The sequence below is a fragment of the Xenopus laevis genome, chromosome 1L (assembly GCF_017654675.1).
Source record: "Xenopus laevis strain J_2021 chromosome 1L, Xenopus_laevis_v10.1, whole genome shotgun sequence".
NCBI lineage: Eukaryota > Metazoa > Chordata > Amphibia > Anura > Pipidae > Xenopus > Xenopus laevis.
The window spans coordinates 186,779,886-186,795,057 of NC_054371.1; the positions used below are offsets into that span (position 1 = coordinate 186,779,886).

At 41.0% G+C, this 15,172-nt stretch overlaps 1 protein-coding gene across 1 annotated transcript; it reads left to right on the top strand.

The window, feature by feature from the left end:
* Positions 1-1,670: 1,670 nt before the first annotated feature.
* Positions 1,671-9,671, top strand: LOC108717343 (TIR domain-containing adapter molecule 2). The gene is made up of 2 exons (XM_018264299.2): positions 1,671-2,808; positions 8,854-9,671. Exon 2 carries the CDS (start codon positions 9,016-9,018, stop codon positions 9,541-9,543), a length of 528 nt encoding a protein of 175 aa, XP_018119788.1. The 5' UTR covers positions 1,671-2,808; positions 8,854-9,015; the 3' UTR covers positions 9,544-9,671.
* Positions 9,672-15,172: the final 5,501 nt, after the last annotated feature.

The following is a 15,172-nucleotide window of genomic DNA, read 5'->3' on the forward strand; positions in this document are numbered from 1 at the left end:
GAACTAAACCCCAAAGTTAAAAAAAAAAACCTTCCCCATACACTACATAGACCGTGCCTTCCCCATACACCCCCCAGCCTGGCTGCTACCCTGGACAAATGCCCCTAACTGTTACTTACCCCCGCTGTGCAGATTCTATCCAGTGGTGTTCACAGGCGTCATCTTCAGCCGCTTTCTTTGGAATGAGGCTACGCTTAGGCAATTTTCGTGAGTCGGTGCATGCGCCAACTGCGCATGTGCTGCTACGCCGGTCTCATTCCAAAGATTACCGAAGAGAAGAAGATGGCGCCCGGGAACTCTGTAGGATAGAATCTGCATGGAGGGGTAAGGAAAGAGTTAGGGACATTAGCCCGGAGTTGCCCGGGGGGGGGGGGTAGCAGAGAGGGGGGTCTATGTAGGGTAGGGGGGTAGGAGTTTTTTAGGGTGTGCTTCTCCTTTAAGTGCATATGCATCCTCTTTGCCCTACTTATATGCAGCTTTCTTTTATTGGACATGACACCACCATTCATCAGCCATCATTCAGATGTAGTTCTCAGAATGGGCCACAAGAGGTCCTACCAGATCAGCAGAAAGTCACTCTAAGGGCACATTTATAAAGGCATTGTAGCAAAGCAATAACAAAGTTAAAGTTGCAAAACAAAATTTGCAAGATTAAAGGAAAAGTAACCCCTCAGAATTTTTTCCTTTGCCGATCTTTTTCACAGTTCTTCCACTGAATCAGGATAAAATTATAGATCATCGCCACAGGCTATGGCAAAAAAACAAATAACAGAACCAAGCGCCATATTTATATTCAGTGCAGTCACCAGGGTGTTGCAACACAAATCTGTGTGTGTCTTGAACTTCTACAGAGGAAAAAGCTGTACTTGGTGAAACAGGTCAGGTGTGACATCATTTCCGGCTGCAGCAGTGAGTGGATGTACAGGTGGAACACATGGGAGAGGGAGATCCCAGCAGAACCCATCTATTTGTATTGCAAAGGTTCCCCTCCACAATCTGCACCATAATACTGGAGAAAGTGATTGTTTGATATATGCTCAGAAGTGTGATTTATGTAAGTGCAACAACTTTTAAAAATAAAGGTGAATTACACTATGTGCACTGTTTCTGCTTTTTAATGTCTTTACATGCCTTTCGGCTGTGCACTACAGTGCGCAGGCGCAAGAGCGCTGACGTGAAAGCGCCGGAACACTAGGGAGCAGTGCGTCCCCAGCGCTCCCTAAGGAGCGGCTGGCGGCATGTAGCCCTGAAAAATTTGCTACCCTAGGCCCGGGCCTTACTTTAATTCATTCTACCTTTTGAAGAAAGCACTGTAAGCACCTTGTTTTACTTAATTATAATTTTATTATGGAAATAGATCTTTTTAAAAATCACTACAGCACTTTAGAACGCATAAGAAAAAATCTGTACCTAGAATTTCAATGGTTCAAGACACACACAGATTTGTGTTGCAACACCCTGGTGCTGAATTGAATATTAACAATATTGCGCTGGGTTCTGTTATTTTGTCTTTTTCTGTAGACTATGGCGCTGATCTATAATTGTGTTTTGATTGTAGCTAATCAATATTAGCTACAATTTAAGGAGTCTCCCTTATAGAATCCAAGAAGAGGCATATATACTATGCCCTTTGTGTGCCTTCTCAGTTTTACTTTTCTTGTGTTTAGCAGCACAAGATCTCTATGTCAGGCCTCTTTAACATTTTCTGAAAGTGGGATCTGGTTCTACAGAATGGGGTGCAGAACAGCATTAATACATTCTGTTGGGGGCATCTTTCCAGGGCAGGGGTTCCCAAGCTTTTTCACCTGTGCACGAAAAATGTTCCTGGGGGTTCCAAATAAGGGTTTTGATTGGCTATCGGTAGCCCCTATGTGGACTGACAACCTACAGGAGACTCTGTTTGGCAGTACATCTGGTTTTTATACACCCAAAACTTGCCAACTTGGAAAATTTCAGTTGGTCAGTATGGATGTCATGGGATTTAGAGCTATGAGGTAGGGAGGTCAGCCCTAGTCCATGGGTAGCTCAGGGTCTCTTTCATTCTTATACTCCCAGGGAGATTACAGTGATCTGGAATGCTTTGTCCCTCTGTTTATCAATACTCTACTTTTAGTGAGACTAGGGAGGATAACCACTGTTCTTTTGAACCAGTCAGATCAATCAATCAGAATCAGTACCTCCTGTTTATCTTGGGCATGGTTTGGAGACAGAAGGACATCAGAAGGATACGTTTAGCATTGCAATCTCATCCCTTGAGTGCTGGTGGCATGTCAAAGCACATGCTGAATGTAGTTTAGAAGTTGTACACCTATTAAATGACTGGCCTTTTACTTAGGGAAGCTGCTGTTAGAAGAAGAAAATTAAATTCAATAACATTAGCTTTGTTCTAGAATACGAGTATTGCTTTCTAAACATTGGAATCTCCGAGTCCAATTGGTCAGTTTCGATGGACACAAATCTGAGACAAAAAAAAAGGAACTGTCCTTGGGAATTCAAACAATGATATTAGTGAAACAAAAAAAATCCACAAAAAAGTATGGCAATATGATGTGATATAGTTTCATGATGTCACCCCCCCCCCCCACAACTTCCAGGTCACATGGTGCGTGAGTTAAAAGTTCTTCGATTTTGTGCTGCACTTGTGTTTCAGCATTTCTTTGACTTTCCTTTGTTGAAAGTGGTATTTTAGTTACGTGTTTCTTTTTACTTCCTGTTTCACTGCATTTAAAGCTCAAGAGCCCTGTCCTCAGAGTCAGTTGCTATTAACACATCACAGCGGTAACTTCCTCCAACAAGAGCCGCACTAAGGTAAGTGGAACCTTCCATTGCAGAAAAACGACATAGGTGTGCATTATACACAAGCTACTGGGATCAAGTGCAATATTTACTTTCAGAACTGCCATGCATCTCCTCCCTTTCATGGCAGCCACATATGAAATCCACCTGCTCCATGGCTGATCAAATATGAATGCATTCAGCAGACTGCACTGAATTTAAAGCTACGTTGCAGCCTGAACAGATACCTAATCACTCACACTGCAGGTGGAAGTCCCATATGGCTGCTTTTAATTAAATATGTAATAAGTACTTTCTGCTATTACAGGTTCATGTGCATAATATAGATACATATGTTAAAAAAAAAGAGTCAGGGAAGGGAATTGCTGCTCTCTACACTTCTCTCCTATGTGTTTGGTTTCAGATATCCCTTTTTAATAGGCAAATGCACTAAAGGGCAGAACATGCGTCATAATCAAATACAAGCAGGAGTTTTGAATAGGTGAAAACTAGAAATTAAAACAAAAACTGCGCTGTACACTGGCAATGCAGTATTCGAGATCTCTGTAACCTACAAACCAGACTTTCAGGTATGAGGGCTTCCATTGTTTTCAATGTGTGGGGTGGAGTGAGTTCAAAATGAAAGTAAAATAGTTGCTTGAAGCAGGAAATCAATAAAAAGCAAATCACAACACAAAACTACCAGGAGGATCATCCCATGCTTGCAGACTCAACGCCTAAGTGATCGGCATTCTTTGTAGAGGGGGTGAAGCTGGGTTGGTGTGATCAAGAGCAGTGCTGTACTAACTTGGCTGCCATTCCGCTGCAGTTTCTATCAACACCCCAACAACCATGTCAGCGGTTCTCCGGGTTTGCTGGTCGGGTCTTCTCCATAGCGAGTTTTACTCCTTTTTTTCTGATCACGCCTACTTCTAATGATGTCACTTCCGGTTTACAATGACAGCACTTCCTGTTTCTTGATGGTCAGCGGGTTGCAGAAAAGGTACTTGTGGGTCGGGTAGCAGATCCAAGCAGGTCAGTATGTGGGTTGCAGTTCGCAGTTCGGGTTTAACAAATTGGTTCCACGCAGGACTCTACCATAGACTCCATGTTAATTGAATAATTCAAAATTTTTAAATATATTTCTTTTTTTTCTATATTGTAATAACAAAACTGTATCTTGTACTTGATATAGTTACATAGTTAAATCAGGGTTGGAAAAAAACAAAGTCCATCAAGTTCAACCCCTCCAAATGAAAACCCAGCATCCATACACACACCCCTCCCTACTTTTACATAAATTCTATATACCCATATCTATACTAACTATAGAGCTTAGTATCACAATAGCCTTTGATATTCTGTCTGTCCAAAAAATCATCCAAGCCACTCTTAAAGGCATTTACTGAATCAGCCATCACAACATCACCCGGCAGTGCATTCCACAACCTCACTGTCCTGACTGTGAAGAACCCCCTACGTTGCTTCAAATGAAAGTTCTTTTCTTCTAGTCTAAAGGGGTGGCCTCTGGTACGTGATCCACTTTATGGGTAAAAAGGTCCCCTGCCATTTGTCTATAATGTCCTCTAATGTAAAGTGTAATCATGTCCCCTCGCAAGCGCCTTTTTTCCAGAGAAAACAACCCCAACCTTGACAGTCTACCCTCATAATTTAAGTCTTCCGTCCCTCCAACCAATTTAGTTGCACTTAGTCTCTGCACTCTCTCCAGCTCATTTATATCCCTCTTAAGGACTGGAGTCCAAAACTGCACTGCATACTCCAGATGAGGCCTCACCAGGGACCTATAAAGAGGCATAATTATGTTTTCATCCCTTGAGTTAATGCCCTTTTTTATGCAAGACAGAACTTTATTTGCTTTAGTAGCCACAGAATAACACTGCCCAGAATTAGACAACTTGTTATCTACAAAAACCCCTAGATCCCAACTAAGATTTAATTAATCTTTATTGCTGGAAAAACAATCCTATCGGGTTTAGTTAATATTTAAATGATTTTCAGCAGACTTATGGTATGAAGTTCCAAATTACGAAAAGATCTGGAAAACCCCTTATCCCGAGCATTCTGGATAACAGGTCTCATACCTGTACTTGCAGCTGACTGATAAAATCGAATTATTGTTTGTAGGGATGCCACCTTTTTGGCCCATGGAATCCGGGCAGGGGACAGGAGGGTGATTTGGCGGATGCGCAGTTGGAGCAATTTTCTGTTTCGCGACAACTGCACATGCGCCAAAACTCACGGAAATTGCCCAAAGAACCGGTCTCATTCCGAATCCGCACAGAGGGCTAAGTAAAGACTTAGGGACATTTGCCAGAGGTAGCAGCTAGGCTTGGGGGGGGGGAGGAAGGGGGGTCTATGTAGGGTAGGGTTTTTTAACTTTAGGGTTTAGTTCTCCTCAAGATGTTTATTCATGAAAGATACTCAAACATGCTCATTCCGCTTCCCTGAACTTGTGGCGCCCAACCAGCCTGCTCTGCTACATAGTGTGCAAGTGTCCCTATTTCTGCACCCTTAATATTGCAGTAATTCCATAGTTCCCAGGTTGTGTCAATAGCTGCTACAGCCGTGCACCAGCACACTGCATGCCAACGCCATGGTCAGAAGTGATGCCATTCCCACCATGAAAATGCTAGTCACAATTTATGTCCAATTCACAAATATAATGGGCCTTTCTGTAATTTGGATCTTCATACCTTTTATTCTACTAAAAAATATTTTAAACATTATTTAAACTCAATAGGATTGTTTTGCCTCCAATAAGGATTCATTATATCTTTGGATCAAATACTAGGTACTATTTTATTATTATAGAAAAAAAAATGTTATTTCTTCCCTTTTCTAAAATTTTTATGGAGCCTCTGTAATTCAGAGCTTGTATTTGTTTTTGTAAATACATTTGTTTCTGAAAGGCATGGAAGGAATTCGATGTACTGCAGTATGATGAACACCATCTAAATATGCCTACATAATAACAGTTGTGTGCCAAACTCAACCATATGTGTCTGTACCCACAAATCCAAATAGGCACAGGAAAATAGATGTTGACCTATTTTTCCTACTTTCTATGTTTGTGTGCATGTTGCAATTAAAGAATTTAAGGCCCCCTGTAAACTTAGTTTTGAAGTTACTCCAAATTACTTTATTCAATTTGCACTTTAACACTCCAAAACAAATTGGTACATTTGGTTCATTTTAGCAGTTAGCAAACAGTATGTCAGAACTGGTAATGCCTGCAGATCTCATTCCAGAACAGTAATGTAGAACGTGGAGTGCACTCTGGTAAGCTCAAACTATTTCTGGACATAGCAAAGAGCTAGCAATTCTACTCCTCGGGCATGAACTTTGCCACTGAAAATCAATTCATCAGACACTTGTAAATAGACTAGTGCAGATTTATGATCGTGGAGCGATGCTCAGATTTTGCCAGACTTGCTACATGGAAATATCTGTGGACCTTGCATGTAATGCGGGTGCAGGGTCTAAATGGAGGGGAAAGGCCTCTCAGACCAGCACAGTTATGTTGTGCTAAGCTTTATAAAGAAACCTTTTTCTCATTCACTAGAACAAGGCGCAGCTTCCTGCAGTACACATACCTCCCAACTGTCTTGTTTTTCACGGGGCAGTCCTGATTTTGACAGCTCAGCCCACAGTCCTGAATTGTTAGTGACATGTCCTGACTATCTCTTTGATCTCCTGCACTGAACAGCCAGAAAAAGATACAAAGTTTCTGAAATTAAATTAGAAGCTTTTTGCCAGAGAGCCCAGAACACTCAGGACCTGCACTTTGATACATTTGTAACAATTTAAGATAGGCAAAGATAAAATTGTAACAATTTAAGCAAGTCTCTTGGGAGAACTGAGATTCTTCCAAAAATATTATCCCCAACCACAGGTGCAGGCTAAAAGAGCCCGCACTCCATTTGGGGGTAACAGTAGTTTGTGTTTAGAAAATTGTCCCCCGCCAGCGCTAGGACACTCGCACCAGAAGGGAGCTCCTGGAAGGATCAGCCATGTTGGGGCACATGTATGCACATAAAGAGCGAATGCCACAACTTGCTCATTATGCACATGCACGTGATATCAGAAACACATTATGCGCATGAGCTATGATGAGAAAACTACTGTTACCTGCCAAATATTGTAAAATGGACAATGGTATTAAGGGGTTTGCCCATAAAATGGAAATGTTAAAAAAAATTATTTTTGTTCCTCTTTCCTTGTTGAAATGGAAGGTATAAATGTGTGTAAATAACAATGATTGTCTCTGTTATAGGGCCCTGCCTGCGCGTAGGAGTTCCCTAATTTGCCCCATCATTCAGATGCACAAGTTAAGAAGCACTGGTGGGCACGAGGGCAGGCCCGGGTCTAGCGCAGCAAAAATTGTTTGAATCTCCCACCCACTCAGTCCCCAGTGCAAGAGATCACAATGGGTCCAAAGATGCATGGAAAGGGCCTGGGAGGAGATGTTGGGTGTGAGTGGTGGAGCGGCTTAGGGGAGAGCCATCTTGAAATCCAGCCCTGTTCAAGGGGCAGCAGAGCTCTGTACTGTCTAATTGCCTATTGCAGATATTATGGACATAGCTGCTGTCAGCTTTTTTTTGTTTAAATAAAAGTGTGGTGTATAGTACAACAAAGCCTGAAGGCAAGGGCTGTGTACATGGGCACCAAAACATGCAATTTGGAGCATCTTACTACTCTTGTATTTACATCCAGGCATACATAAATGACCCTTAGGCCACTGATGGATAAGAGAAGAATCACCCCCCACTGGCAATAATAAACCGATGGGAAAACATACAAGTTGCTTTAGCTTTTTGAAGTTGCCCAAAGTTTCCTTGCAAGGCTGCTACACAACATAGTTGGTTGTGATTACACAGGTATTATACTGTATACGTTGAACTCCTGCAAAATACCCTTTTAATGTCAATATATCAAGGAATGTGGAAACTGATGTTGAAGTCTGTTATGAATGCATGATGGTCTCCCATGATTATAGTCGTAACATAATGTCCTTACTACCAGATCAGTGTCACCTAAAGGATATTTCCCTTGGCATAAATACACCAGCAGAGAACATTTTTGGACTAGACAACACGCGTATTCTTTCAGGAGTCAATTAGTCTTTCTGAATATCCTTTGTCATCAGAAACCAATAAACATATTTTAGTTGATCAGGAAACACCAAAACAAACTTGAATTTCATTAAACACTCACCTTTACCTTTACCAACGCACATTAGTATTAAAGTGCTTTGCCTGATATGCTATGACATGATATGGTATCTGTGGCATATGGATTTATGACAACAACATCAACCAACCACAGAGCTTCAGAAGAGTATTTTAGTTGGTGCCTAAAGCTGGCCATAGACGCAAAGATCCGATCGTACAAATCGAGGTTCGTCCGATTTTCGGATCGTGTGGAGAGTCCCGACATTTTTAGTCCGGCGGAGATCGGTCATTTGGTCGATTGGACAGGTTAAAAGATTTCTGTCGGCTGCCAATAATTTCTCTGCGTGTATTGCCGATCGTACGATTTTCAATGCTGTCAGGGGCAGAACATCGGCTGATCTTTTCTGTTCTACTTTATTTGATCTGAATGGTAAGTGGTAGGTCAGGAGATGAGGAAGTCGAGGATTCGAACGATCGGATCTTTGCATCTATGGCCAGCTTTAAACAGGTAATTGCCAGGAACAGTGTCGGACTGGGATCCGCTACTTAGTGGGGCGGCGCGACCCCACTTTGTTTGGGGTCGCGGTAGAATAGAATGTCTGCGCATGCGCACAAATGCGGCACCGCGCGCATGCGCACAAACGCGGCACCGCGCGCATGCGCACTAGCCCCCTGCAGCACTCCGGAGCGGCAGCAGCGGCTGGAGGGGGGCCCTGGGGCAGTAGCTCCGGTGGGCCCCATGCCTCCCAGTCCGACCCTGGCCAGGAAAATAGGGGGAGCTGACAGATCTGCAACCAGCATGATTTCATATGTAATTCAAGTACTGCTATGACGTCTGTCCAGATAGTTCTGTGTAACGTCATTTCCATATTATTTTTATTTCTAGTGTTCCAAGAATCTTTGCACTTACTGGTAACTATCGCAATGTGTGTCGTATGATGGAAGTTAATATCTGCCAAGGAAAATAGCCAGAGAAAAAGAAAAACATTCTACTAACATACTAAACACCAGAAAAGTCCATTGGTTCTGCCTGGCTTTCAAAGTCAAGATGTCAAATGGGAAATGTCATCTGGAAATAAATGAAAAAGAGACCAACGATGCCGTTAAAGACGTGTTTTACAAATTCGTCATCCTTCACGCGGCGACTGATGATAAGGAAGCAGAGAGAATTAAAAACATGTTTCAGGATGAGTTTGATATCAAACCTGGATTTATATTTGCAGAAATGGCTGCTGGCCAGAGCATTCTCAAGACTTTGGAACATGCTATAAATGGTTCCGCATGGACTATTATTTTATTGACTGAAAACTTTCTGTCAGAGGCCTGGTGTGAATTCCAGTTTCATGCTACACTAACTAATTCTTTAAACCTGCACCATAAATATAACTCTGTCATTCCAGTAAGGCCACGGACCAATTACCTGCCCAGGGAGAAGACCCCCATTCCTTTAAGAATCTTTAATGCACTGGAGGAAAATAACTCCGCATTTGAGCATCAAGTGAGGAAAACATTCCAGGAGTCCATGTATCAGAAGCAGCATGCAATATGGAAGGCTGAAAAAGTAAACAGTGGATAGACACTGACTATCTATGTCGCTCACATTTTAACTGTACTTATAACTTCTATTTTTAATGCATGTTACCTAGATTTATGAATATATTTACATAGTTAATTCAGTGCATACATATACACATAATTATACAGATCTATTCCTATGTATATATATATATATATATATATATATATATATATATATATATATATATATATATATATATATATATATATATATATATATATATATATATACTGTCGGAAAATGAACCTGTGAATAAAGACACTTTTATTTCACTGAATTTGAACGAGTGCGGGTCCTGCTTACTGAATTATATATATATATATATATATATATATATATATATATATATATATATATATATAATATAAGGATATTATAAGTCATCAAGGAGTTCCATGACCTTATAAAAGGCACAAGGTCAAAGGCAGAGTTATTTTATGTAGGTCGTGGAACTCCAAGATGATTTCCATGCTAGAATACAAGCAGTTGAGAAATAAAAGTACTTAAATAAAAACTAGGGCTAGTTCATCTTCTTTTTTTTTTTGGGGGGGGGCTAGTTCATCTTCAAGTTCACATTTAATAAGTTATAGATGGCAACATTTTAGTTGTTCTTCAATTTTTATTTTTTTTACGTTTTTGAATTATTTCCCTTCCTTTTCTGATTTTTTTTTAGCTTCATGATGGGGGTCACTGAACTCAGTAGCCAAAAAACCATTACACTGTGTCACTTGTTATTGGTACTTTTTATTACTTATTTTTCTATTTAGGCTCTCTCCTGTTTACTGTATATTCAAATCTCTCATTTAAACCACAGCTTGGTTGCTAGGGTAATTTGGAACCTAGCAATAAGATAGTTGCTGAAATTCCATTGTCCATGTGTCCCCTGTGGGAGAGTATACCCACTGTATAAATATAATGGCAGTGCAAAGGAAAACCTTGATTCTGTTTCAATTCCCTTGGCATTCCCTACCACATATATTATAAGGGCATATTCATCAAAAGGTGAAACAAAGCTGAACTCAGGGCCTAGAGGGGAGAGTAATGGGAGCTGAGAGCAGATAGAGAGAGGAGCAGAACAATGCAAGGATCTGAAGGAAAGGATATAAAAAATCTTTGAAATTCTGTAATTTTTTCTTTGATAAATAGTGTTATAGACAGGGCAATGTTTGTCTCTTAGATCCTCCACATGGAATAAAGGTTATCCCGATTTTGTACTCAAAAGCCAAAAGAAGACAATCTAGGAAATAAGTTCCTGGCTGGAAATGAGTACTAGTAAATATAAGGCTAGTCATGCGGAGAGTACATAAGGAGTGAGATTACAGAGCAGACAGCTGCCTGTTGCCTGAGCTTAGACATCCTAATGATAGGTAATGGCCCTATAAAAATAAGAGCTACTGCATGTATTAAATGTTGCTAAAGAAGCTGTTAGATGGTCATTTGCTGATCAAAAAAAGGAGGAAGATTGCCAGTGCAGTTTGTTTGAAAAAAATGAAAAAAAGTGTTAGTACCACACTTTGGCCAACATATGTATGCTCATGTGCCACATCAAGGCCTCTCATAATACATGAACTCTATCCTGCCTATTAGCATTCTGTCTGCGGTGAATTTAAAATCATGTCCCCCAGCAAACAGTGTGACTGAGTAGTAAGACATGTTGCACCAAACACAGCATTTCTAGTGAGAGAGCAGGGAGCTTTTAAGCCCCAGCCAGTTAACATACACATGTAAATAATTCCTTATTCTAAAGGCTAAATGGCAGCTAGAGGCAATATTTGGCTACATTGGTCTGTAAGGCTACAAATGGTATTGTTACTTCTCTTCTATTCTATTCAGGCCTTTCCTTTGTATTTTGCAGTCTCACATTTAAACTGCTGCCTGGTTGCTAAGGTAGACTGGACCCTAGTAACGAGACAGCTGCTAGATCAGAGTCCAACTGGGATGTCTTGGGCTCACACCAGGACTAACTTCAAGGGCCTGGCACCCACCACTACTCTTTCCCCCCCCGTGCTCCCCAAATGTTTTTACTTAACTTTCCTCCTATCATCAGGAAAAGGGGATGATCCAGGTAGGGAGAGGGGACGGTTTGGGCTAGTCCAACCTGCTAACATTTGTATCCTCTACAATTCCTGTCTGAGAGGCCACAATTTTACAAATTAAGGCAATCTAAATATACTATGCATGCATACCTCCCAACATTGTGGAAATAAAAAGAGGGACAAAAAAGTTGGCACGCATATCGCGGGAAATTTTTTTTTGACCACAGACATTTTTGTGACCACACCCCCTAATTACCATGTCATTTTAAAAAATTTGGGAGGTTATGAAAGTTTGAACATATTTCTGTGTTTTTTTTTCAGTTATTACAGTTTTGCTAATGAAGGTGAATTGCCCTTTAAGGGTAAGGACACACCTGGAGATTCGGGGAGATTTAGTCTCCCAGCGACTAATCGCCTCTTCTTTGGGGCATATAATCTCCCCAAACTGCTTCCCCGTGTCTTCCTCCAGCTTTAATGAAAAAACGACTGCGGGTGACTTCAGAAATTGATGCATTGGCACAGGCGTTTTTTCATTAAAGCTGGCGGAAGACACGGGGAAGCAGTTTGGGGCGATTAGTCGCCCCAAAGAAGAGGCGATTAGTAGTCGGGTGACTAAATCTCCCTGAATCTCCAGTTGTGCCCTTACCCTAAGCTGTGAGTAACTTTCCCCAAGGGGCCTGTTATCTTATCTTGTTACAATTACTTATTTGATTATCTCAAAATTGTTACAAAAGTATCTTATCTCCTGCTGTGGCTGTTCTGGGCTCTCTGCCAAAAGCCAATTAAAGTTAGAAACTGTTTCTTTTTCTGACTGTTCAGTGAAGAGAAAAACGTGACTTTCCAGTACAAATGAGGGACTGTGGGTAGAGCTGTCAAAAGACAGACTGTCCCTCTAAAAACAGGACAGTTGGGAGGTATGTGCATGAGTCGTGTACATTAGTGCAGTCATCAACTAGAAGGCTTCCTAATATCACAGGGTTGGTGGTTCAGGTGGCAGAAAACAATGATACTCTGTGCACCCTACAGCAAACTAGCACCATATTTGCTCTTATAAAGGTGCCGCAACAGTGAGCTGCACATGCACCCGCAACACCTTTGTAATAGATCTCTCTCCTCCCATCAGATTCCATCCATTCCTGTTGGTCCTTGGCCTAATTTGCTGTACTTGGCAGAGTTACAAATGCCTGCTTATGTTGCTTAGCAATTGATATGTTGTTTATTTGCAGGTTCTACAAGGTGTTGCCTGTCCAGCAGCTTCAGGCCTATTTATGGATACCTAAAAATATTTCAAAGTGCCTTGCTTCATTGGCAGCTGGCTTTACAGTGACCTTTAAGCAGGTTGTTTTTTGACTCACTAGACCGTTATTCATATGAAAACAAGCAGATTACAACAGTGGAGAGTAGTCAGGGAAAAAGGGTCCTGTCTGTCACTGGGGCCCTTAATTTGAGAAATTTTTATGCGGATCCCATAAAGTTCAATAAAATAGTGTTTCCTTGGCGTAGTGGCTGAAAAATGCAAATAATGGCGTTGTGTGGCGGATGTTGGCTGGAAAGTGCCCCGTGGGAATTGATATCATGTATATTCCATTATTTTCAATAGTGTGTGTATTTATGCTCTTCTGCACATTAATAAAAACGCAACGTAAATACGCCACGTATAACCTCGCCCTAAGGGGTCTATATATTATGCTGTGTAAAATGAAATTCTCGGGGAAAACAGTATAAAAAGCTGTGTAAAATAAATGCCGAACTTATCAAGGTGTGTGATATTTTAGGCCACGTGAACACCAGATTTTCTGCCGTTATTTTACATTGCTTCAGACCAAGTAAGCGTCAGTTTCTCAAAAAAAGCGTATAAAAAATTATATTTTTTTTCAAGCCGAGGAAAATATTCCAGCATATTTGACTGTCGCACTTACTGATCTCAATGGAACAAATATGGGTTAGAATTGTCGCCTAAAGATAGTACAGATAATCGTACAATTTTATTGGTACAGGTATGTGGCCTGTTACCCAGAATTCTCAGGACCTGGGGTTTTCCAGATAAGGGATCTTTTCTAAACTCGAGTGAAGGATTAGAATTAAAAAAACTTCGAATTTTTTTGGGTACTTCAACCATCGAATAGGCTACTTCGACCTTCGACTACGACTTCGAATCGAATGAATGGAACTAAAAATCGTTTGACTATTCGACCATTCGATAGTCGCAGTACTGTCTCTTTAAAAAAAACTTTGATTACCTACTTCGCTACTTTAAACCTACCGAGCATCAATGTTAGCCTATGGGGACCTTCCCCATAGGCTTTCTAAGCTTTTTTTGATCGAAGGAAAATCCTTCGATCGAACGATTTTTCCTTCGATCGTTCGATCGAAGTATTTGCGGTAAATCCTTCGACTTTGATATTCGAAGTCGAAGGCTTTTACTTCGAGGGTCGAATATCGAGGGTTAATTAACCCTCGATATTCGACCAAAAGTAAATGTGCCCCTTAGTCAACTTAAAACTAATGTAAACATTAAATTAACCCAATAGGATTTTTTGCCTCTATTAAAGGAAAACTATACCCCTCAAACAATGTAGGTCTCTATAAAAAGATATTGCATAAAACAGCTCATATGTAAAACCCTGCTTCATGTAAATAAACCATTTTCATAATAATATACTTTTCTAGTAGTATGTGCCATTGGGTAATCATAAATAGAAAATTGCCATTTTAAAAAACAAGGGCCATCCCTTGGGATCGCATGATTCACGGTGCACACAAACAAACCAAGCATGTTAGGTCACATGAGCCAATTAACAAACAAAGTTCTGTCTTTTGCTCCACGCTTCTTCCTGTTACAGTTAGAGCTGCAGTATTTCTGGTCAGGTGATCTCTGAGGCAGCACACAGACCATCACAAATGGTAGTTCAAGACAAGAGATGTAAAAGGGCAAGATTTACTTAAATATATATTCCAATGTAGGGACCCTGAGGCGTAAGTTCCCCTTTTCATTTGGAGCCTCATGGGATAAAAGGAGATTGCCATGTACTTGCAGCTATTACTGCTGGAAAATTCCTACTTTCACTTTCATGTAGGAAGGTGGACAGAACTCATGCAAAGATGTAAGGGGCTAAAAGGAGTTTGATAGCCATGTGGGCTGATGCAGGGTACTCCACAAAAACCTGGAAAGCTCAACCATGCAGGTATGGAGTTTTACTGGACATCTTTTGTGCTCGCGCTATGGATAGTGCTGGGAGCTGTAGTTCTGCAGAGGAAGATATCTCAGTGCTTGCACTATGTACAGTGCTGGGACCTACAGTTCAGCTTTGGATTTAGCAACAGTGTGCTCGCGCTATAGACAGTGCTGCTTTTGCAAATGGGCCTAGAGATGGAGCTCCATCTGCCCCATCAATAATCAAGCCTCAGCGAGGCCAATTTATGGAGGCCAGCATTTTGGACACATGTAAATACAAGTAGACTGTCACAGTGGTCAAGCATTCTTGAGCCAGCAACCATCTGCACCAGCAGCTTTAAACTTAAATGTAAGTACTAACTCTACAGTATATCTGAAAATTCTTCCTTGTGGGTATTGCTATACAAATAACCTC

Bases quoted from the DNA above. Each gene is read 5' to 3' on its own strand.
- LOC108717343 (XM_018264299.2), top strand. From the start codon at position 9,016: ATGTCAAATGGGAAATGTCATCTGGAAATAAATGAAAAAGAGACCAAC.